The following is a 25,132-nucleotide window of genomic DNA, read 5'->3' on the forward strand; positions in this document are numbered from 1 at the left end:
GTGTGTGTGTGTGTGTGTGTGTGTGTGTGTGTGGTGTGACCAACAAAGAAACACATTCGGAATGCCTATCCTTTCCAACACAAGCTGCACTGGAGTAAGCCCTTTCTAGTTTTGCATCCCCTAAGATCTTCACAGATTAAAAAACAAGACAAGCCAAAATATAGTTTACAAAGGAAAATAGAGAATTCATCTTTTCTTTGACATGAAAATATTTCCGGAGTATACATCTGGTGTGAAACAGTCAGCATTCACGTCAGGCAGAACAGTCTCTGCTCAAAAGCCAGGAAATCACAAATAAAGTGCGAAGCAACCAGTGGACTAAACGTTGCACACACATACACAAAAAAACAAAACGAAGAAAGAAACCAAGAAAATAAAAATAAAAACCCAACACACACAGTTGCTTTTTACCCAGTCCAGAACGTGACATGATAGGCAACAACAACAAAAACTATCATATCCGGTGTCTTGAAAAGCACTCCACTTCAGCATAGCGAGATCAAAGTCCTGCACATAACATGTTATAATAATCTGCTCGACGTGTCTATCATGTCATGCGGCTGACTGCGTAACACAGAAGCGTCAGAAGAGTCAAGTTCACATATGCAAACGATCAGCGCACGTGCCAATCTGCAACTTCCACGGGACGGATCCCGCATCAACAAAGCCAAGGAGAGGGCCGGAACGACCGCAAGGTCTTTCTATACAAGAAGGGACCGCTTTACACTCGTACGCAGAGAGATGCTACAGTAGTAGGAGAAAGCGTGGAACAAGCAACAGTCTGATTCCTTAAAAGGAGAAAAGGGGCAAATGAAAGAGTGCAGAGAGAAATGGAAGCCTGGTCGCCTTCTCTGACAGACCAAACGCACCAAACATCGTCGGGTTCATTTGGCAAAGGGTTAAAACTAGGACACTGCCACTTAAAATACATTCTTTTATCATTCATCAAGTAGCATTGTACAGAGATGGAGGTAACAGAGTCACTGAACAGGAGAAACCCTTACATGCATCCCTTTAGACTTTGTGGTAGTGTTACGTTACACAAATCAAACCTGCAGAGCTATAGAAGGCCTTCATTTAGAGGTTTTGACTGTCAGGTAAGTCATGCATTTTGTTTCAGCTATAGCATATGTACAAGGTCAGTGAATCAATGACTTCAGCAGGACGAAGGAGATGGCAGGAAAGCTCAAATCACTGGCGTTATTGGCAGCACGACAGTGCACGTGACGCTTAATATCTTTTAGGTACACAAACCTTTGGAAATGTAATCCGTAGAGTGTGTTTTCTACATGTTTGTTTCGGAGGCTTGAAGGAAAAATCCAACGTTAGCTGCTTTACACGAAGCAGAATTAGTGTGTGTCGCATTTTTCTTCGTGTGACACGGGTTCATTTAGGGTCAGGGGCAAAGGGTGTCTTTCTAGAGCAGCAATGTTGCACCATGTTCAACAGTCGCACAGGACGAAGAGGGAGATTCAGGTAATTAAATAAATCACAATTTACAGTTTTTGAGGCCAAAACTTCAAAAGTAAGCTGGATTTATGCTTCTCTGGTATCGAAATGAATTTGTATTCCACTTGTTGATTGTCATTAGCACCACCACGACACACTACAACATCCTACACGCGCACACTCCCAATAGTGTCAGTTTTCTAGCGTAGAGCCACGATGTTTAGTCTTTAAAAGAGATGCCGCCCAATTCCAGTTTTTAAGTGAGGTGATTTTTAATTCTGTCATAAACTACAAAGCCCTTAAAGTCTTAAAATATTATACGGCCTGCACGACATTTACCATGTTTGACATTTTAGGTTCCATTTTAATCTGCAATAATGTTTCTCTTTAAAATAAAATTGACATCTCCAAAGTCTACCATCTGTAATACAAGAGTCACACTGCTTGCTCGCCTGCAAAAAGAATAAATCCAGCTTAACGTGCAAACTCTGTTAGCTAATAAAACACCAGAGGTGGATTTTTTCCTTCAAGCATCTTATTTGTCTCATTTTGCATAGGAATCACAGGCCCGTTGAAGGCAAACAAAAACCGTTGATGGAGGTTTACAGCAGACAAGAAAACACTTCAACTGAGACGAACCGTCCAGCTGTAGAGGTAAACCAAACGTGATTCCTTTTTCTCTTTTTTCAGCAAGGGGGATTTGGGAACTCTTCCCATCAGCGCTGTGAGTAAAAATATTAGCACATCTGTACACAAACGTTACAATATAACAAACATGATCCCACAGACTGCACGTGACTCTCAGGGAAACTCTGACAAAAGATTTAGGCGGGCTGACTGACCCCTTAAAGTCTGTCTGCGTATTCAAACGATGTGACTCTGCTACACCGCCGATTTGTGTAGTGTTCAGATTGCACACAATACTTAGCATATAAATAGATTTATATAGCCATATTCTACTTTGTCTACTTTATCCCATCCTCTCATAAACTAGAAGCGTGGAGCTTATGAAAACCAAGTAGTTCAGTAAGAAATACCCACGCGTCGAGTCAGCTGCGTTTTTGTTAGAGCTTCCCTGTAAAGGAGCAAAAAGCCTCCCCACAATTGCGCTCCATCTCGAACACTTCAAACACGCCTTTGACTTTTTTTTTTCTCGTTTTTGCCCCGCTTTAGAAAACATCCAACAATTTGGCTATAAAGTGTACCGCTACAAAATACAGTACATTGATTTGTCAAACCTTACACAACATAACCACAAACATCACTGACCAAAAGTTTCTCTCAAATACGAGAAAACGTTACAGTAAGTTACGAAAATACGCTGTCACGTTAGACACTTAAGTAGAACAGTAGAATACTCCCGTAAGGCAAAATCAGGTGATTTCACAGTGACGACTTTAAAAGATTTCAGTGATCTCTGGTTTAAAAACAGACACCTTCCTTCACTGAGAAGAGGGTCGGCCTGAACGTGTATATATGTATGTATTCTGGCTTTTCATCAGGAGAAAATAAATTTAGATGCTTCTGTTTTTCTTCCTGATGATTTTTCTCAGTTAAAGATCACGTGTGTGGCTTTAAGCCAACGCATTTCCGGAGCACGCAGCATTTTTTGGAGCGGTGCTAAAAAAAACTGTTGTATCTGGATTGGACTGTTGGGCTGCAGCATGGTTAACGGTCGCCACATCTTACATCAGAAAATGGCACACTGAACACCGAAGGGCAACTATGGGGAGGTTTTGCACTCCTCGATAAACCAAAAATAGCTTAATAAACACATTTATAAATATGTTAGTAATCAATAAATAGACACAAATTACATCAGTGCAATATTACACGATGCCTACAGAAAACATTTTGGCATCAAATTGAAATTATGAAATGGAATATAAAATCTTTAACCAAATAAATAAATAGAACATATAAATAGATGAAGCATAAAAACACACAAGTACACAATGAAAATAACATTTGGTTGTCAAAAATAAAGCTTTGAGTGTGAAATAGAAAGCCGTTATAGCATGATGGGAAAACCGTTCTATTTCATTGCACGGTATTAGCAAAGCGACCATGTTTTTTTCGGTTTCTTTTTTCTCGCTCTCTTTTTTCTTAAAAACACGGCCGCTTATATCGGGTGCAGTTTCGCCCAATGTCCTAGCAGCTTCCTGCTACAAGCAAATATCAACAAAATAAATAATAAAGTGGATATGAAAAGAAAACCGCCAAATGTGCGTTTTTGGAATATATGTGGCATGTAATGGTACACTGTAAACACAGTAGGCTAGCAAAAGCACTGAGCGACCAATCTCATTCAAAACGACAGCGAGGCATTCCCCCCGGCGAGCCGCTGGATGTCTTTTTTCCCCCCTGTTGTCTTTTGGTGCCGCATTGTTTCAAAGGGCAAAGTCGGACAGCTGGACGGCCATGCAACGAGGAAGAGGGATCATCCTGCCCTTTGGTTCTCTCCATTAACGAGTTTTCTTTTTCTTCACGTCACAGCCTGTCCATTCTAAACGTGTCCTCGGTGGCGGGGTCGGCAAGCACCATGTCGGGGTCGTTGAGCATGTGCAGTCCGTCCAGGGTGAGCGGGTCGATCTTCAGCTCGTCCAGAGGGAATTGAGAATCTGCGTCGAAGCTGACGTCGCCAACTCCCGCAAGAGAGTTGGTCAGCTCTTTGGACAGGCTTGGCGGAGACTCACCTGTGACTGAGAAATACAAGTGCTGAGAACAACGTGCACGCCTGGCAAGAATCGGGTTAGAGTTTTTACTGATTCAAGCGAAATTGGGACAAGTATTTCTACATGTTTCCCTACCACAGAGATCCTATTTTAGAACTACTGCACAAGTGGATTGCAAAGTACCTTTAAAACCCAAAGACAAACGTTCAAGTCACTGGAAGGTTTACTTTGATGATAGTACACCAACTCTGCACAGACGTACGGTTTATTCTGCTATCGACTCTTATTTGGTGTTGTTTATTAGACTGGATGATAGAAGTGTATAAAACAAGAAACCTTGGCAATTTAGTAAAATGTGGAAGTGTCTAAAAGAAGTTGTTCCCTCGTATGGTCTCTGGAGAATTCTGCTGTTAGTTTCGGCTCAGTTGCCTTTAGACTTCTTTACCTTAGCCCAGATAGAGCATATATTGACTGAAATCTCAGTCATGTGCAACACACCAGCACAGGGGGGCCTCGTTTCTTGCTCATCACCGATGTTTTGACGGATGCTTGGCATTTATGCAAAGAACCTTTAATGTATCAAAGGGCAAACACACACAGATGCTGTGGCTACCTGTTAGGATGATGTTGGGGATGTTGCCGTGGCTGCTGTAGCCGAGCTGCTGAGAGTCGGGTAGGCTGCTCCCAGTGAGCCCCATCATGGCTGCCTGCGTGTAGTTGAGGGTGGAGCACTGGTTGTAAAGGCTGGTGGAGCTGATGGGGTTTTCGATCATGTTGAACTGCTCGAGCTAAAAAGCACAATTGTACGCGTTACACACATTGAAGTCAGAGAGAATCTAAAGAAAACCTTTTACTTAACGTTACGTGTCACCTGATGAGAGAGAGCGTTGGTCTGCCTCGATGCCAGCTGTTGATCATAAAAGGAGTCGCCGAATATGCTGCCCACCACGGGGATGTGCTGGAGGAACACAAACAACCCCCAAAAATATATATGAGAAATACACCATTGCAGTGGCTACAATAATAACACAAATCTTTACAGAGAGAGAAAATATCTGAGTTCACAAGCAGACACTTTCAGCGATGGAGTAACAAAAAACACAAGCAGCACACAAAGTCACAGCCGTCAGAGTGAGCAGCGAGCAAAGCAAATGGACCTCGTGACCACGACTGTCATGGTTAAACACAAAAAGAGGAGGCTAACAGAAGATGCAATAGCGCCACTCTTTAATGATTAGTTTATTATTAAAATTGAAAGCACACTTTACAGTTTTATTATAAATGACAAACAACCAGGGTGCTTCAGTTTGTCCCATCCTCGTAGATAGGACCACGACAGCCCAGATCAAGACAAAAACTAATTCAGATGGGTTGTTGTCATCATACTACCGTGGCAACACTCAACTCACCTCCACTGTAGGGACTCCAGTGCAAAAAAGGTAAAGTTATTTATTTTTTTAAATAATATTTATTATATTCTGGTATATTTGGAAAGTTGTCTGGGCTCATTGAATATACACACCTACCTAGGATTTACCTTACAGCAGAAAGTGCCTTGAGGCGTTCGTTGGTGTAATTTGGCACTATATAAATAAAGCCGAACTGAACACATATGTAGTTAGCAGGGGTAGTGAATAAAATGCTACTGATACTACAAGTGGCATCCATGAATTACTGTCTCCACATAGTAAGTGAGCTGTTGAGAATATGCTGAACTGTTAGTAGCAATGCCGTTTTTGCCTCATTTAGCTACTGTTAGCCTCTGTTACCTGATGTTAGCCTCTGTTAGCCCCTGTGAGCTTTACATCTAGTCTTTGTCTTTATATAAAGTCCAAAACAGAGGCAAACAACATAAGATCCCCTTCCACGGTTTCAAATAATAAGAAAAAACAATAGAGATGAAACAAGGATGCATGTTCTGGAAACTAACTGTAATTAAACTGCCTTTTAAAAAAAACTACATTTACACTGTGTTACAGTGTAAATGTCCAAATCACTGGGATGGAACGGCTAGGCCAGGGGTAGGCAACTCCAGGCCTCGAGTGCCGGTGTCCTGCAGGTTTTAGATCTCACCCTGGGTCAGCACACCTGAATCAAATGATTAGTTCATTACCAGGCCTCTGGAGAACTTCAAGACATGTTGAGGAGGTCATTTAGCAATTTGGATCAGCTGTGTTGGATCAAGGATACATCTAAAACCGGCACTCGAGGCCTGGAGTTGCCTACCCCTAGGCTAGGCCAATAAGGTTATCTCCCTAGCATAAAGTTTGCATGATGATGACCTGACTATGTGACAACAAAGCAGATATTTTTTCCTGCACGTACGTATCTTGCCACCTACATGCTCCAGCCTGGCATGTCCCCCACCCATGAAAAAACAAACAAACCAAGACTTTCCTCAGAATATATCTGACACAGAGAATATAGTTTGGGTGAATTACATGTGAGAAACTGTAATGGTTGAGGATACAAGATGAATATTTTAAGGCTACAAAGTGTCAGAGCCTCCATCAATAGGCTATCAATATGTTGCCATGCACGCTGTGAACGATGGCAGTGCTGATGAAGAAATGAGCTATGCAGCTGTTGACGGCATGAGTGATTAAGTGTGGACACAGTGAATGAAAAGCAGCCTAACTCTCTACAATTAGCTTTCCCCCAGGAGCAAAGCCCTTCCCCAAACAGCAGGTAGCTCGGTGGGTGGGCCCTTACTTGAGGTGAGCCTCCAGGGGAGAAGCCTTGATTGGAGACTGGGGAGGTTGGAGACTGAGTGGCTGGTGAGCCAGTCTGATTGCGGTACTGTTGGAGGGAAGAGGGTTAGCTAGCACTAAGCTTCATGCCTGTCATACACAAGTCTAAAAACGATGACATGTGAGAAGGCATCAACTTAGGGTCTGCTCAAAACATATGAGGTAGGACTAAAAAGCTCAGGAAGCTAGTCCATGGAAATCAAAGACCTTAGCTGATTAAACTTTGATCTATTAAGAATTTAAAATCATATCTGAGTGCATCTCTGGATCACTTTCAGCAATGCTGCAATTTTTACACCGGTCTCTGGAAATGTTGTTCTGACCTTTTCATCAACTTCTATTTCAAGCTCAAATGTGTGGATGTTTTGTTTGTGGATGATTATCGGTGTTGAAGAGAACTAGGTACTAGGTAGGTTTCCACAAAATACATGTTTTCAGCTGTTTACACCTAAAGCCACATTTTCCAAGGAAAAATTCAAAAGTCGCCACTGTGGAATATGTGTGGGAGCCCGCATGGAAATGTACATTTGCATGTGCAAATGTGGTATAAGCTAGAATAGACTATAGTGAAGTCCGGGATGTTTGGGATCACTTCCTCCTGTTAAATTTGACTCCTTAAAAAACCAAGTTAAAGAAACACAAGTTTGATGCACTGTTCAGGCACAAAGCTCAAAGTCTGTGCTTTGAGCACTCAACAGTGAAAAACAAAACACCTAGTCTAGTGCAGTCCATCTAGTCCAACCATTTACAAATGAATGGGAGGCGGAAAAAGAGTTCCAGGTAAACCAACTAAATAAAATACCAGCTGGGCTTAAAGTGATCCAGGATGTTCTTGAAGAGACTGGGTAATGTTCAGTTAGGGTAAAGCCTAAACATTCTGATTATACCTCAAACACTTGTGTTTTAAAGAACGGCCAAATGCATATTTCTTTTTTCATAAACCATCATTTACAAAGATGTTAACATCAAACAACTTTACAGTGACATCGTGTAGCAAAGAGTAATATGTGTTTATGCTTCTTAGCTAAGTTAATCTATATAATTAGAAATAAATTAGCATAGAAAGGATGTGCAGATATTTACTGCGATGTATTTAGGGTAGCATCATTAAAGTGGTAAAATTAACAGCAGCTTAAAAATAAGCAAAATTATCTCAATCATGTCATCAGATTTTTATCTATGCTTCCACGTTCTTGTTAAACTGCATCTTACCGAGCTGATGCTCATGCTGCCAGTGGTCTGGCTGTCTGGTGAGGGACTGCTGGCAGTGGCAGACGCTGTACCAGCGGAGGCCAGAGTTGGCAAGGTAATGAGCTGGATGCCTTGTGGCAGGGCCTGCTGCTTCTGGAGGTCACTGATCAGCTGGGCCTGAGCCTGAGCTGTCAGCTGGTTGAACAGAGGGTACTGAGAAAGCTGCTGTTCCAGGGTCAATGACTCTGTTGGCATGACCTGCAGAACGATGGGGATAAATTAGTCCAAGTAGCAGTGATTCCTGCTGCATGAACTGGAGGGTAGGGGTGTGGTGTTTAAATGTTTTATCTTATCTTTAACCACCTAGTATGTGTTGAATACTCATTAGTATACAGCTTGACGTTTCAAAAGCACTACAATTTATGGATCTGTACTAAAAGCATAAGGACAAAGACACAGATATCATTAAGAGCCTGTTCTCAGCATCCAACAGTGCTATTTACACATAGGAACACATTACTGCAGATGATTTCAGTCACTTAGGGCCTAGCGACCCCCCTGGCAACCTCTAGCTGATAAGGAAACGTATGTATTCTCGAACCAGTTGAAAGTACCAGGTGAAATTATCTGCAAAGATAATTTGCAAAGATAATTTGTTGTTGGTGCAGTGCTGCACCAACAACCTCCTTGCGATTGCTTTGGTCTTCGGCACATGCCTGCAATTTGCCGACTTGACTGCAAAGACTCAACTGGAACTGTGAAAAGTCTCCTTCAAAGTAAAAGTTTGCTAAAATCAACATAGCCATGTAGTGTTTCTTTAACTTAACCAGACTGCAAATGAATACTGGAAAAAAAAGAAAGATCAACTAAGCTGATAAATATGTAAATGTGTCACGCTCATCCACCACGGCCTCCCTACAATACCGACTCTGTTGCTCTCTCATGCCTGACTTTGTAAAGGCAAGGCAAGGCAAGGCAAGTTTATTTGTATAGCACAATTCAACAACAAGGTGATTCAAAGTGCTTTACAGAGACATTAGAAACAAGAACAAATAAAAAGCATGATTTAAAATTGAATAAAACAAGCAAATAAACTAACTAACTAATTAACAAACAAACAAACAACAGTATATAAAATCAAAACAGATAAAATCAGAACAGTAGATAAAATCAGTAGTTAAATTTAAGTTTTGAAATTTAAGCTTAAAGTGTGGATTTGGTGCTTTATTCAAATGCAGCTGAGAACAGGTGAGTCTTCAACCTGGATTTAAATAAACTGAGTGTTTCAGCTGATCTGAGGCTTTCTGGGAGTTTGTTCCAGATATAAGGAGCATAAAAGCTGAATGCAGCTTCTCCGTGTCTGGTTCTGACTCTGGGAACTGATAAAAGACCGGATCCAGATGACCTGAGGGATCTGGATGGTTCATACTGGGTCAGGAGGTCATTGATGTATTTTGGTCCTAAACCATTCAGAGCTTTATAGGCCAGCATCAGAACTTTAAAGTCTATCCTCTGACGGACAGGCAGCCAGTGTAAGGACCTCAGAGCTGGACTGATGTGGTCCACTTTTTTGGTCTTAGTGAGGACTCGAGCAGCAGAGTTCTGAATGAGCTGTAGTTGTCTGACTGATTTTTTAGGTAGACCTGTAAAGATGCTGTTACAGTAATCAAGCCTACTAAAGATGAATGCATGGACTAGTTTTTCCAGGTCCTGTTGAGACATCAGATCTTTTATCCTTGATATATTCTTGAGGTGATAGTAAGCTGACTTTGTTATTGTCTTAATGTGTTTTTCTAAGTTTAGGTCTGCATCCATCACTACACCCAAATTTCTCGCCTGGTTTGTGGTTTTTAGATGTATAGATTGAAGTTCTCTGGTGACCTGTAATCGTTTTTCTTTGGCGCCAAAGACTATTACCTCAGTTTTGTTTTTGTTTAGCTGGAGAAAATTGTGGCACAACCAGTCATTCCTTTCTACTGATGACTATCTGGACATAAACAAATACTGAACCAATGAGAGTTTGACCATAATGTAGCATATCCTAAAATGCAGTATTTTATTCTGTAATTTATTCTGTGCACAAAACCTACAAAATATAATTAATCATTAATGGAAAAAGACTTGAAACGGCACCATAGACTAATGTGAAAAATCCTTAAGGGTTAATATAATGTGACCTCTTTTTGCAGTAAGTGATGACACTTATTTGTTTCAAATTCAATACATCGGGATGCAAGTGCAATAACTATTTTTAAATTTCTGACTTCATCCATTTTTGGTCCAAATACCTTGGATATACAAATACATTGTTCCTGAAAGAGAATGAAACTAATTTTAATTAATCCTTACCTGTGTAATGCTAACTGGTGAGGAAAGGGTGGGTGAGAGCTGCTGAGGAGATTGTTGGAGATGGAGGTCAGAGGTTAGGGTGAGCGGCACCACCGGTGGCTGCCGGCGCTGTGCAGTCACCGTCATGGTGGGCTGAGAGGAAGTGGGGATCCCTGGGAAGTCAAAAAAAAAAGAAAAAAGAAACTATGGATGTACACGTACCTGTTTTTTGTCTCCAACTTAGCTTTAATGCACCAACTGGTGTAAATAAGAAACATCAGAAAAAGTAAAACAGCAAAAACCACCAACTTTAAATGCCTGCACGGTAGGGACTGATACTGAGTGCAGAAGAGTGAGTCTAAGTCAAAGTAAAAGTCTGTAAAAGTGCATAAATGTGATAAAGCACAAGCCCCTACATTTGGTATTTTACACATTAGGTGTTACAACATAAGAGACTGTTCCAAACTGATGCTGAACCAGATCCTGTTGGCCACACTGCGTGCTGCCTGCAGAGCTAGACTCAACACTTGTGGAGCATCAAATTAAATCCTGCTGTTTTGTTGTCATTTGTATGAAAACTACCGGCATGTTTTTATGTTTTCTTTCAGCTGCATAAGTGTTTAGTGGTTCTCCTTTGTAAACAAACACATTCCACTTAAAGCTAAATTTCTGTGCTACAACACTGGTCGGTACAATCCCTTTGCTTTGTTAAATTTACCCGTTTTACCCCTTTAATGAACACAAAATGTTGATTATTACCGTGGCTGGCGGCGCTTATACCCAGGTGGGTGAGGTTGGTGGTGAGGCTGCCCGTGCTGTTGGCTGTGCTGAGGGAGGGGAAGGCCACGGTGTCCTCGGGGTCCAGCGGGGTAGAAAGCGGTGGGGGGAACTGAATGTTAGTCAGATCGGGCAGCGAACCGCCGGTGTTATGTGCGGCTGGGAGCACGGATGGGTTCAACTCCTGGTCTGGCGAGGGGAATATGCTGAAAAGAGCACATTTTCTATCAGACATAAGAACAGCTTGTGCGAAACAAGACTGTGACCAAGCATATGAGCATTTTTAATAAAAGGCAACAACAGCTAGGTGACAGTGGGTAGCATGTTTGCTTTAGATTAAATGCTATTTTAATAACTTCTTAAAACCCACCTCTGTTTATTGGCCACAGTACCAGAGTCAGTTTTCATTTTTCTTTATAATTTGAATTATATTATTCTGATCGTGCTTTTTATGCACTTTTTCTGTTTTTAAATATATATTTTTATGTATTGTTCTTGTTAATATTATTATTATTATTTCTTTTTGTATTTTTAGTTCTGTCCTTAGCATAAAGCGCTCTGCAAACAAGCTCGGCTAAACTGAAGCCTGTTGTGCTTTCACTCAGTGATGCCCACAGATAAATAATTCCCAGCCGTGCTAGAATTTTCCATCAGCTGACAATCTTTTCTCAGTGTGTATTCTGTGTCTCGTAAGTTCACTTTCTTGAAAATGTTTTCAGTTTCTAGCAAGGAGAAATCATTGCAAGACCTGTTTCATGCTTTGCTTTGGTCAGTTTGAACCAAATACAGCAAACACAAGCAGACTTCGTTTAGAGAGAAGCAGGAATGATAATCTATTACTAATAATAGGAAATCTAAAAAAGGCTCTTTTGGCTGATTCTTTGGTCACAAAGGAAGCTCATCTGGCAGATTTTGATGCCAGATATTGTTTCTGGTGCAACCACCAAGGGATTTGTGTCTCCTGGGAACGAGTATGTGTAAGCCACTCCTGTTACATCACAACATAATGATCTTGTAATAACGTTTCTTCTAGATTAATTACCTAATGGGTATTGTGTCCCACCGAAAAGTTGCTTTTAGCAATTTTTCCAGTTTTTTTCTAGCACATAATTGTAAACTTGTAACATGGAGGCTTAACACGAGTTACACAGAAGTGCACAGCAGGAGTGACAGGGTTTCATAATAGTTTGCTTCATTTTTGACTAACCAAATGAGCGTGCATTTAGTTTTTTTGTTTATTTTCTTGTATAACCTTTAAACGTGGATATTATTTGAATTTAGAAGCAAAAAAGATGCAAATTCTTTCGTGACGTCTCTGAGAACTGACAGCACATTTCGTGTTTCTTTTTATGTACAGCTGTCAAAACATAATATGTGATTTGTGAGCCTATAACAGAAAATATTACAATACTGTGCAAAGTCTTAAATTTGTTCTACTTTGCTTCCAAGGAGCCAGATTTTCTTTGAATTTGTTGAAAGTGTTCTTGAGCAATAGTTCTGCAAAGTTCTTATTTGGACATTTGCTGCTTTTTCACTCATTTTCAGTCCAGTCCTTGAACCTGACCATCTTCAGACAATGACCTTTGAATCATTCAAATAAAAAAGGGCACCCCAGTCAAGGTTTTTTAGCAAAGAAGCAGTTTTAAAATATCTTGATGCATGCTCAATCATCCAGGTAAGTAAATCCCAAGAAGTTTCAGAAGATTCTGTTCATCTGGACGTAGCGTTTTCAGTGGGAGAAACATTTTAATGACCGTGAAACTGACATCACAGCTGCAGTGGGCTAGTTTCAGTCATTGTGCAAAGGTAATGTTTATAAGGTTGGGGAAACCTGCAGGTAGCGGAGACTGAAGAAGTCACTTGGATGACTGACGAAATCTTTCTTCCACTGAGAACACTACGTCCAGATGAACAGAATCAACTTTCTGGGAACCAGTTTTAAACTTTATCTCTTTAGGTGCTTTGTTAACTAGCAGCCTGTCATGAAAACAAAAGGCGGCAAACACTCAAAGAAGAGCTTCTTAGAAAGTCCTTGAAGAAGCTTCAAGGACTATTCCTGAAGACCACTTAAAGAAATGATAAGAAAGCTTCCGTATTAGAGCTCGGGCTGTGTTTAAGAATAAACGTGTTCATACAAAAAACTGAATGTTGACTGTTTTTGCTCTACCTAATCACACGAGCCAAGGTGTGAAAACGGGTGTAGGTCACTATCAGCCAAGGTTTCGGGTGAACTCATTGTGAAACTCCCCCCTATCATGTGATTTCCGGAGGTCAGAAGGCCCAGGATGTGAGTGGGCATTAAGGCATCTGGGAAGGATCTCAAAACTGGTTTATAGATGGCAGATAGTTGGTGTCGTAAGCCACCACCTCTATTCAAAGATGGTCATTCACAGTGGACATAGATGGCTTCTTTTACTCGTCTTTCAAACCATCAAACCATGTGAACATTGGCATCCTCAAAGGAGTGACCTTTGTCCTTTAGATGCAGATGGACTGCCAGTTGGCTGTTCTATGTTATGCCATATGTTATATTATGCTATTTTTTCATTCCTGTCTCTTATGTATACATTTGCATATCTAAAGATACATCAACATATGCCTGAAACCCCCCCCCCCCCCCAAAAAAGAAACAAAAACACATCCAAGCTTCACCAGTATGTTTAATCACATAAAACCCCCCAGTAGCTTAAATAAACCATCCACCTATTAACTGTTTACTTAAATGCTGTGCCGAAAAACAAACAAAAAGATAGATATAGATTGGTAGCTACCTATATATATATCTATATAAATATGGATATCTATAGACATAGATATAGATATATAGTTATATAGATAGATATAAAAATCACATATACATCACATCATGTTGTTGATACTGGCAAGAAAAGATGGTCAACCAGTTTTACAAGTTGTGTCTCTGTTCAGCACCTGATGTCATCGCATCGACATTGTGCAAGTATAAAAGCTGCAGACCGTCAGAGATTAAACAACAAACAGCTGGAGTTGGTGAGCATCGGCACGACTGAAGACAACTCAGAACGATTAAACTGTAAGTTTTCAAATCTAGAATATCTGACTAAACTTTAGAGTCTGGGAAAGATTTACTGAAGACTTTACTTTGTTACAATATGGAAAATAAAATATGACAAATTAGTTCATGACCATCTTTTCTGTCAAGCCAATGTGGTTTTTCCTGAAAAAAGAAAAAAAATTGTGTTTTGCTTTAACCCTTTAAGACCTACCATAGAACCAAGTCCGCCAGAGCTTACTTTATATTTTTACATGCTGTAGTGCCATTTTTGGGAGCATTTCAAGTTGCTATACATCAATACAACTGTTATAGCCCATATTTTAATAATATGTATGCATTAAGTCCATAGTAACTACATTAATTGCAAAAAAGTGCAATAAACTACAAAAAAATTGTTTTTTACATATATTTCTACTTGGAGAAATTTAAGAGGCTTATCCCTTAAAACTTTAAATACAAAAAAGTTGCAAAAAATAGTTTACAACAACAGGAAATTTATTTTGAGTGTCTTCATAGTTTTATTTTTAAGATACACCATTTTTTATATACTGCAGGAAAAATGAAAAACAATCCTATGATGCAAATTTGCAAAGAAAACAGCAGGTGCATCAAAATAGACTATTTCCAGCAGTGCAATTTGAGTTCTAAGCATCCCAGCAACTATTCAGAAAAGCATAAAGTCAAACATGACCAGTATAGGCTCTTAAGGCCTACAAGTAAAAAACTACATTTTCCGCAAAAATAACGTCACTTCCGGTTTCGGGCAGGAAATGGTGGACATGCGATCGTTCGCGCTGACGTCTGTTTCAATGTGGGAAGTGTTACGAACAGCTGATCAGATCGGCAAAGCTGTTTCTGGAATATTATGTTTTTGTTCCTGCAAGCGCTTTTTACGCAATTTTTGCAAAGCTTTATGTGGAAGGAAACTGTGACTTAGGACAAGCTGATGGCATAAGATGTAAGTACAACTCCTCCGGTTTCATATGCAAAAAAAAAATCATTGCGCTAGCTTATGCGGTTGCAGAGCTACCAGGATTTAAAAATAGTTAAGCAAAAAAGAGCGTGCCCGCTCCGACCGGCTTCAAAGGGTTAAAGCAAAAGTATGGAAGTGATTTTTTTTTATTTAAAAGTTACATTATTATCAGGGGTGGGTTTTTATAATCGATTCATCGATTAAAATCGATTCTGGCTTGGATAACGTAAAATCGATTCATTAAAATCCTGAATCGATTTTTTAAATATAAATTTATTTTGCCCGAAATGCCAGAATCTCTGGTGACATCTCACAAAATTTCAAGAACCACCAAACAGTTAAGACAGTAAATGAGAGCAGGTACACGGATTCTGCACAAAGACGTAAACACACAGCGCGACCCGCGGACCAGAATCACTTAGATGTCACCTTTCTCACGGTTGGGGCTGAAAGCCGACAGCTCGCTGATTCTGATCTGTCGGCGGGTCCGCGCTTTGTGTTCACGCCCTTTATGAGCCGATTCTAAAGCTGTTAGTTTGATCTCTCTCCAAACAATATTGACCGAACCAGCAGCAAAAGAACATCCAAACGCTTCACATAAACATCGTCATGAATTCACTCTGACTTTTACTGTTTTGCTTCCACCGCGATGCACAGCTCTCTCTCTCTCTCTCTCTCCCTCTCTCTCTCTCTGTACTTCAAGAACAGTTTCCCTTTCTTCATTATTCGCTTGCTTGTTACGCACCAGTCTACTGTTGTTTACAGCGCTGTCAGCCGCTGTTTTTTTCCCCTTTTACATTCTTCCGAAAAGAAAACCTCATTTCTGCTGTTCAATACTGAACAAATTTAAACTTTTTAAAATTATTCAAAATGCAAAACGCTTAGCCATGTCTCTAATAAAACTGCTGTAACTTCAGAGGTAATGTTCATATGTTGATTAATGGTTTTCTTTCGTTTTTGATCTACTGCAGAATATTTTTATAAAATCCCAGGCCAGGAAAATCACCTTCATGTTTTTCTGTGTTTTATCCTCAGCTACTTTGACACAAAGGCATCTGTTGTGATGCGCACACCTTTGATAAAGTCTTGCGTGTGTCAGCTTCCTTTTTATTGATACAAAAATATGTAAATGTACTGATCTGAATTATAATATTTCTGACTGTCAAAATTTCCCAGATTTAAATCGAATCTAATTAAATCGAATCGTGGATCGAATCGATTCGGGACCTTGTGAATCGGGATTGAATCGATTCTAGAAATCAGTGACGATACCCAGCCTTAATTATTATAGAAAGAGCTGTATAATGATTACAGTAATTAAAAAAAACAAACGTTTATGCTGTTCTAAATTAAAGATGATGTTATTGCATTATGAATTAGAAACATAGAAAAAAAGACACTTCTGTCATTTAGAAAATTACACTAATAAGACAATAACTGAATGTATTTGGTTTAGATTTTTATCAAGTGAGTTTTTATTGTATTTATTTCACTTTTCATACTTGATTTACTTTATTGAGCTATTGTTATATTATACTTTATTTATTTAAACTATGTCATTATAGATTATATTTAATGCTATTTCCAAATTTTTGGGAAACACAAATGTGAATTTAACATTAAACAATAATCAATCATTTTATTTTTGAAGGTTCAAGGACTTTTCCACAATGATTCTCAAGATCTGTTTCATTCTGCTTCTGCTTGTCAGTAAGTGTTAGCAAATAACAGCAAATTATATTATAAGCAGTCGAAGAATTTGTAGCAATGAGTCTGAAGTTAATCCATCAATTTCAATGTCAGCCATTTCACAGATACCAGAAGTGAATGCAACAACTTCAAACACCCCAACCCAAAATGCAACCAACGCAACCCAAGCTTCAACTACCACAATGCAAAGTTCAGCCACCTCAACCCAAAATGCAACCACCAGAGCAAACAGCACCGCAGTCATTAACAAAATCAGCCTGACTTCTGTCACAATGGCCGTCGTAGCTGCTGTGCTTCCATAACATAGTTACAGTTGTAACTATGTTGTTACAACTAGCTTTTTTAACCATGCATTTGTCTGTGTATTTTTCATATCCTATCAAAGTGGGGAAGTTTCAATAAGGGGAGGGATGATAAATAAAAGGGGATCTAAACTGTCTTTTGAACACATGTAAATGATCCATTTTACTCTATGCTTTCACAAGATTGTGACTTTCTTTGTGGAAAAGGTCAACAAATAAAATGTTTACTGATCAGAGGAAATTGATTCAATCACACATATTAAGATTTATTGTGATGGCCATCTATTGTGAAAATAACTGTACCTAACCTGATTTAAGGGAGAATATGTTAACTTCCTAACCAATAAATGACAATAATCACTTAAGTTTTGCTCTATTTTGTGTAATTCTGTCTGTTAACCAGCCTTTTTATTTATTCAGCATCTTTGCACTCCGACCTGCTTTTGCTGTTATTTTGACAGATCATCTAAATGAACTTTAAATTGGGACATGGGAAAGTACATGGGCTTTCTCACCAGAGAAATCAGATAATAAAATGGTTAGAAATTGCTGACTTTGCCCCCATTTTTTTTTTGTGGTCCATCCATATTTGGTCTTGCAAAATTCTCCCATTTATTTCCAATTCTTTCAGTGCCATTTTTCTAATATCCAACGTTAACACGAAAAAGGAGTTTTGCTTTAAATGTCATTATGAAGCATTTTATGTTTGTACTTTACAGTGCTCGTAGAAAAATAGCACCTGATTGCCTATCACTACAGGACTTTCCCCCAGCCATACCTGATCTGATTTACTGGGGGCGGGGGAGGAAGCGCACCAGCAAAATAATCCTGAAAGGCGATACTAGCAACATCTATGATTTTCCTCACAGATGCTGGAGGATTTCCTCAGTTACCTGACACATGGGGAATGCACAAAAAACTTCAGTCAACCATCCAAATGAAAAAGAAAAAAGCAGTTATAGAAAAAAAAGAGTACCGGTAGCAGATTAATACTGAGCTGTTGTTTACTTAGTCCAGAGCGCTACAAAACACACCAGTAATAAAACCTGGCTACTTATTAAGATTGAGATTTAAAGGATTATATCTGGTTGATGGTTATTCTTCCAACTAAAGGAAAAAAACATGTGCCAAAGTTTTCTTGTCAATTCTTAGGTCACAGAAATTCAAACTCCAAAGAAATCACTAGGAGCACAAATCATTTGCAACTCTTTCACCCAGTGAGAGCCAACAACTTCCAGGAATGACCGCCAACCAATTGGGGAACGCACATTTCTCCCTAGCAACCTAGCTGTATCACGTCCAATATGGCAGACAACTAATGTCCACATATTGCTTCATGCACAATACTTGAGTGGCATTGCTCTTTGAAGAATAATAAAACAAACAACATAAACCACTCACTTGATTCCTGGGACATCACACGTGTTGGGCTTTGATGAATCATCCTGAGAAGAAAATGCAATCATGAGACACAAGTCTTGCGTCACTGGTGTACACTCTGCAGCCCTTCCCTGTCCCATTGGTACCTTCTCGTCATCCCACAACTGTTTCTGCACATCGTTGTCTGCACTTGTCTCCGAGTTCTCCGTTCCAGGCACTGTTAGCAGCAGTACTAATTAGTGAAACAGCAAGACACAGTTGCTTGCCATGACAAAAATACATAACAAACCAAAAAAAATGAGTCATCAATATCGGAGCCAGTCATGCAGAATTTAGTGCTGTGCACCAGATTCTAGAGTGTAAAAATAGAAGGTGACCATCAGACAGACTGAAAGGATGCCAGCTAATCTTGGCTTCGCTTTATCAGAGCTTCACACATAAAAAGACATAATCAATGCATAATCAGTTAATTATTGATTTTCCTCTCTAGATCCTCCTGAATCAGCCTCATTCAGAGATGCTACTCCTCCACATCCAGCCGAGGGCTGAACCAGAATGCAGAAACTTTGCTAGAGATCCATTTACTTTATAAATATTTCACCAAGAACTACTACTGTGTGACACCAGCCCCTTTATGTCTTTTGAGGTTTCCTGTCTGCATTAGTACATTCTACATTAATAAATAAAAGCAGCTCTGTGTCTTTGTAACGGGATCTTCCTCTACCTCGTTTAGGCTGCAGCTCCTGTGATCCCCCGGCAAAGACCTCCTGGGGCTTTGGATTCATGGCGCTCTGGTGTAAGGCAGAGTCTGAATTTGTCCTGTACGTGAGAGACAGATGAAATTCAAGCAAAACCAATGCCAGCTCATGAATACTGGCAGAATTCAAGCTCTGCAGCATCAAATCTATCAGAAATCTGTTCTAGACCTTCTGGTTTACTTTAGAAGTTGTGCATCAACTAGGCTGCACAGAGTCATGTCATTTAATCTTTGGAAGAGCGCTGTATCTGGCTGTGTGTCCTAGTTCTTATTTTGGCAAATGGACAAAAGGAGGTGCCTTACCTTCTCCAGCTAGTGTCTGGCGGTGGGGAGAGGTAAACTGAGCTGTAAGGACAGCTGTCAATGTGAATTTAGTCAAGGGAAATAAATTTGTTTTCTTACCCTAATCAGCCCAAAAGACCTGCTAATAAATAACCACACACAAGCTTTACTTTGATACATTTACTTTGATATCTTGTTATCTAATAGACGAATATATTGATGGTCTTGTCAACTGTCTACAACGCATCGTGTTACATAGTTCAATATCAGGCTGTCAGTACATGCAGCATAACAAACACTCACTCTCTTAAAATCCACTCAGCACCATTACTGACAGATGATATCTTAACACATCTCATATGATGAATAGTAATTGCGTTCCTTAAACAGCAATCATTGTTAACCAGTCTGGTAGCAATCTCTGGTCCATATGACAATATAAAAACACAGATGACTAAATAACCTTAACCCCTACTTAACCACTTTCCAGGCAAACTACAGGCAACCACTGCTCCTGGAGGTTTCTGGTGTGGGGCCCTCTTTCCCATCCATTTTATCTGGTCATTGCAACCTCCAGGAACCAACGCCCAACTAGTTGGGAAATACACATCTTTCCCTAGCAACAAAGAAGTTGCTAGGGGATCTCAAAACAGTCTCTAGGCCTGTGCAACTGAGGCCTTACTTACATTCAAAACTATTCATCCCACAAAGTTTAGCCCCTATCTCAAGGCTGCATATTGGCATTTTAAGAGGACAAGTAAGAGGACATTTCCCAACATCAGTGGCTGATGTCTATCTGTTTTGTTTCTGTTTATCATCAATGGCACTGGCTAAATGTTTAGGAATAACATGACGACAAGCTAAAAGACTTTAAAATAGTCCTGATAGTAGGGCTGCTCGATTATGGCAAAAATGATAATCACGATTATTTTCACTGAAATTGAGATCTCGATTATTTGACGATATTTATTTAACCCTTTAAGACCTACCATAGAACCAAGTCCGCCAGAGCTTATATTATTTTTTTACATGTTGTAGTGCCATTTGTGGGAGCATTTCAAGTTGCTATACAACTGTTATAGCCCATATTTTAATAATATGTATGCATTAAGTCCATAGTAACTACATTAATTGCAAAAAAAGTGCAATAAACTACAAAAAAATTGAAAATCGTTTTTTGTATTTTTTACATATATTTCTACTTGGAGAAATTTAAGAGGTTTATCCCTCAAAGCTTTAAATACAAAAAAGTTGCAAAAAATAGTTTAGAACAACAGGAAATTTATTTTGAGTGTCTTCATAGTTTTATTTTGGAGATACACCAATTTTTATATACTGCAGGAAAAACGAAAAAACAATCCTATGATGCAAATTTGCAAAGAAAACAGCATGTGCATCAAAATAAACTATTTCCAGCAGCGCAATTCGAGTTCTAAGCATCCCAGAAACGACACAGAAAAGTCAAACATGACCAGTATAGGTTTAAGGCCTACAAGTAAAAAACTACAATTTTCTGCGAAAATGACATCACTTCCGGTTTCGGCCAGGAAATGGCGGACATGTGATAGTTCGTGCTGACGTCTGTTTCACTGTGGGAAGTGTTACGAACAGCTGATCGGATCGGCAAAGCGTGTTTCTGGAATATTATGTTTTTGTTCCTGCAAGCCTTTTTATGCAATTTTTGCAAAGCTTTATGTGAAAGGAAACCGTGACCGAGGACAAGCTGATGGCATCAGATGTAAGTACAACTCCTCTGGTTTCATATGCAAAACAAATTATTGCGCTAGCTTACTCGGTTCAGGTTCTACAGGGATTTAAAAAATAGTTACACAAAACGGAGCGTGCTGCTCTGACTGGCTTTAAAGGGTTAACAATGACTTTAAAAAAATAATATAAAATAGTGTGCAACACCACTGAAGTTTTTTTTTTTTTAAACTCTCTTTTCAACCAACGGCAGTCACTCTCCAAATAACTTCTGCTTAGCTTTCCGAGCTTCCCTCGGGTCCTCTTAATCAGCGTCTCCAACCTTTTTTGCGCCAAGGACCGGTTTATGCCCGACAATATTTTCACGGACCGGCCTTTAAGGTGTCGCGGATAAATGAGGGAGGGGCTAATAATCGGCCCAGTCATTTTTAATGATTGTTGAAAGCCCAGATCGTAATCGTGATTAAAATGCGATTAATTGAGCAGCCCTACCTAATAGTGTCAGCAATGAAAACTGTCATTAGAACAAAAGGCTATTGTTTCAGAATTTCAGTCATTCATTATTCTAACTATATATATATATATATATATATATATATATATATATATATATATAAAAAACGTATCACACAAATACATGAAAACTAATGAAAGCTGATCAATTAAACAGCCAAAAGCTTAAATTTAAAGCAGTCTGCTACGCTGAAGTAGCTTGTCTCCAGACACAAATCAGAATTTTGACTTAAAAATCAGACCAAAACAATAACACATTCGTCATCACAGTGCGTTTGAAACGAAAGGATATCTGGCGTCCATGTTTGTCGACTGTTAGCGGCCGGCGGTGAGGCGAAGTGATGCGGTTCCGGTCACGGTAAACACGGTCCACCAGCCCGTGGTGCCTGGTTGTCCGACTGGTATCCAGCACTGAGTTCTGGAGGTGGACACATCAGGTGAATGAGGCCCCGCCCACAAAGAAAACAAAAACAAAAATTGCTTACACTATAAAACTGTGTCTTAGGATAATGTCTGAGGATAAATGGTGCACATGTGTTTGTTTCAAAATGAGTCAAGCCATGGGCCCCCCATACTGATGCTTGAGTTGGCAAATGTATTAAAAATGGAAAGCCATGACAAGCAATGGTCTATTTAAAATTTAGGAACCAAATTACACATCAGGGTGAAAAAACCCCAAACAAAACAAAAAAAACCCAAAAAAAAACAGCTGTAGTGCACGTCTTCTCCTTCACTCTTGGACCCTGATAAAACCTGATGCTTTATGCAGCTTTGACGACGAGGTAATGTCTAAACACTTTACTGTCAGCACAGCCATAAATAAGCCTGCAGACTTTCTTTAATGGCTTTAGAGGAATTTTCTGGGTTCTTTCACCAACACCACAGACACCTGCAACCTTTGTATGTCCAATAGTATCACCAACAGCTGAGAAGGGCACACTGGTCTACAACAAACCATTGATTTACCAGCCGAGAGAGGCCAGGGGCTCACCTGAAAAGGCAGGTCAATGTTGCCATTTCCAATCTGATTGACATTGGGCAGTGAGCCTCCATAGTACTGTCCACGATTCTGCCCTAGTTGCAAATACTGGGTCTTCTGTAACTGCAACTGTGCAAAGTAAAATTGCATGAAAGCATGAGTGAATGACTGATCCAATACACAAAAAAGAGATGCTAAAAAAAAATGGTGCATGCCAGACCACAGTGTGGGATATGAAAGACTGATGAATTCATTAACTGACAGATGAAACGTGATGAGCCAGGCAGATGTGGCGGTACCACGAATAATCAGGAGGCAGAGAACATATTTTAATAGCAAATAAAAAGAAAAGAAAAATCACATCAGCTGATGTGAATGACACCTGACTGACAGCTGGTGTAATTACAGTCACACTTTCCATGTAACACACCTGGCTACTACATTAACCACACAACAGTAGTCAAAACAAAAGCCATATATGTTATTAAAAAACAAAAACAACACTGTGATGGAAGGCCTCGAATATGAAATGAAATGCGTGAGGATAAATGATCAGAACTGATGCCATGGATGGATGTTTGGATGGCAACACAAAGAAATCAGGCAGAGACCATAAAACTGAGTAGTAAATTCAATTCCCCCCACCCCTCCCCCTTAGCAGTAAATAACAGTACAGCTCAGGTTTACACTGACGCAGCGTGGTAAGTGGGCATCATTTCCAGCAACTAGACCAACAATTAGCCCCAACGTTTCCTGGCAACAATATGGTTTATATGTTTTGAGACGAACAGCCCTGAAACAATTAGTTCATCATCAAAAATTGCGAGAAATCGCCAACAATGATGACAAGTCATTCTGGAAGTTATTTTAAAACTTTAAAAAAAAAAATCCCATTTCAGCTCCATTTTACTGTTTTTTTTTTTACATGATTATCATCTGCTATATCTAAACCAGAGCTTTTCATCCACAGTTATATTCACTTCTGTAAAATGACAACAACAACAAAAAAAGACAGACAGTAAAACGAACATCATGTCTCAGCGTTAGAAAAAAACCCCCCACATTTTATTCATCAGCAGTGGACTTGCAGCTTCAGTTAGAGCCAATTGAATTGGCATAATAAACAGCAGCCTAATGAAAACATCTGCTCCACTTGTAGTGGTTGAGGCAACCAGTGCTTTCATTGTAGTGAGAAAGCTGCCATTCACACTTTGCTAAAGATAGAGCGAGTAAAACGAGACATGTGGATCATTTAGTCAGAGCTGACTTTGCTCTCCGTAAGTGTATGCTATGAAAATAATGTTACGGGTAATGTGGGGGTTACCCTCTTTCCCCTTAATAAATAAGAAACACACACACACACAGCTGGTTAACATCTGTTTGGCTAATCTCTCTGTCAACCAACATTGCTTCCCATTCCGTTTCTAAATCGCAGCTAACTTTTCCTAACGTGCTCTAATGCGGTCACTACCATGCCAGACGATTTGTCTATTAGCTAACGAAATGTCAGCAGCCACAGGCAGGGGAGAACAGGTGCACATTATCCACAGCTCCAGCAGGCGAGGCTAAGCTGGTTAGTGCTGCTGGAAGTCAAATAATGCTGGCTTGTTTTAACAGGCGCGGGGGAAACGTCGCTCCGCAGCATTGCACTGATGCAGCAAAGGACGCTAATATGAACTTTAGCTTACATAGCATCCCAACCTTTCCGATACATCTCCGCAGTGTTCGTTAGCTGCCAAACAGCGATGCAACGAGAGGTAAACAGCCCCTCTGTGGGGGTCTTACCCGCGCAGCTCTGGTGATGTTCAGGTCTTTCATCACTTCTTCAAACGCGGCGGTCTCTTCCGCCTGCTTCTGATTATGCAAAGCGATTTTTTCGCTAAATTTGCGAGGATTGTTAGAGGACGCCATCTTTCCCCTCTTCTTCTCAATGGAATGTTACGCTGCGCACCACTCCGGGCTCTCCCGGTCGTCATCACGCACAGTCAACGTGTCTGTTGATGTTTTTCTTTTTTGCTTCAGTTATTGCCAGAGTTTGCGGCAGGGTGAGTTGCAGATAAAATACACACTGCCACAAGGGAAATCGTGTGCCCCAGATGCATGCTATAAATAGTTAAGTAAATAAATAAGTTCACATAAAAGAGAACAGGATTTTCAAACAGAATAAAAACAGCATGGAATGAAGCAGTAATGAATGCAATGGATACAACAGAAAAAAACTGCGCATGAACTATCCAGAATGGAAGGAAAGTCTACATATATCGCATGAAGCTCTAGTTTATGACGAGAAAGTTGGATCATATTGAATTAAACTAGAAGATATGCAAT

General features: G+C 39.8%; 1 protein-coding gene and 1 long non-coding RNA gene across 5 annotated transcripts; one reads left to right on the plus strand and one right to left on the minus strand.

The window, feature by feature from the left end:
• Positions 1 to 4: 4 nt before the first annotated feature.
• Positions 5 to 24,818, minus strand: crtc1b (CREB regulated transcription coactivator 1b). 4 transcript variants are annotated; one of them, XM_026194077.1, is made up of 14 exons: positions 24,590 to 24,816; positions 22,817 to 22,933; positions 22,118 to 22,243; positions 19,630 to 19,691; positions 19,294 to 19,388; positions 18,716 to 18,801; positions 18,591 to 18,634; positions 11,153 to 11,376; positions 10,415 to 10,566; positions 8,087 to 8,323; positions 6,837 to 6,923; positions 4,996 to 5,082; positions 4,738 to 4,912; positions 5 to 4,151 (listed from the first exon to the last, which is right to left on the minus strand). In XM_026194077.1, the coding sequence occupies exons 1-14, from the start codon at positions 24,713 to 24,715 to the stop codon at positions 3,940 to 3,942; spliced, it is 1,830 nt and encodes a 609-aa protein (XP_026049862.1). In that variant the 5' UTR covers positions 24,716 to 24,816; the 3' UTR covers positions 5 to 3,939. The 4 variants fall into 4 exon arrangements, with proteins under 4 accessions (XP_026049862.1, XP_026049863.1, XP_026049865.1 ...); XM_026194078.1 differs by having other exon boundaries at positions 18,716 to 18,786; positions 24,590 to 24,814; XM_026194080.1 differs by lacking the exon at positions 22,817 to 22,933 and having other exon boundaries at positions 24,590 to 24,818.
• LOC113037230 (uncharacterized) lies at positions 4,075 to 17,554 on the plus strand. Its single transcript, XR_003274604.1, has 4 exons — positions 4,075 to 4,200; positions 14,099 to 14,222; positions 16,829 to 16,887; positions 16,981 to 17,554. It is a non-coding gene; the product is annotated as an uncharacterized LOC113037230 (long non-coding RNA).
• Positions 24,819 to 25,132: the final 314 nt, after the last annotated feature.

The sequence above is a fragment of the Astatotilapia calliptera genome, chromosome 15 (assembly GCF_900246225.1).
Source record: "Astatotilapia calliptera chromosome 15, fAstCal1.2, whole genome shotgun sequence".
Taxonomy (NCBI): domain Eukaryota; kingdom Metazoa; phylum Chordata; class Actinopteri; order Cichliformes; family Cichlidae; genus Astatotilapia; species Astatotilapia calliptera.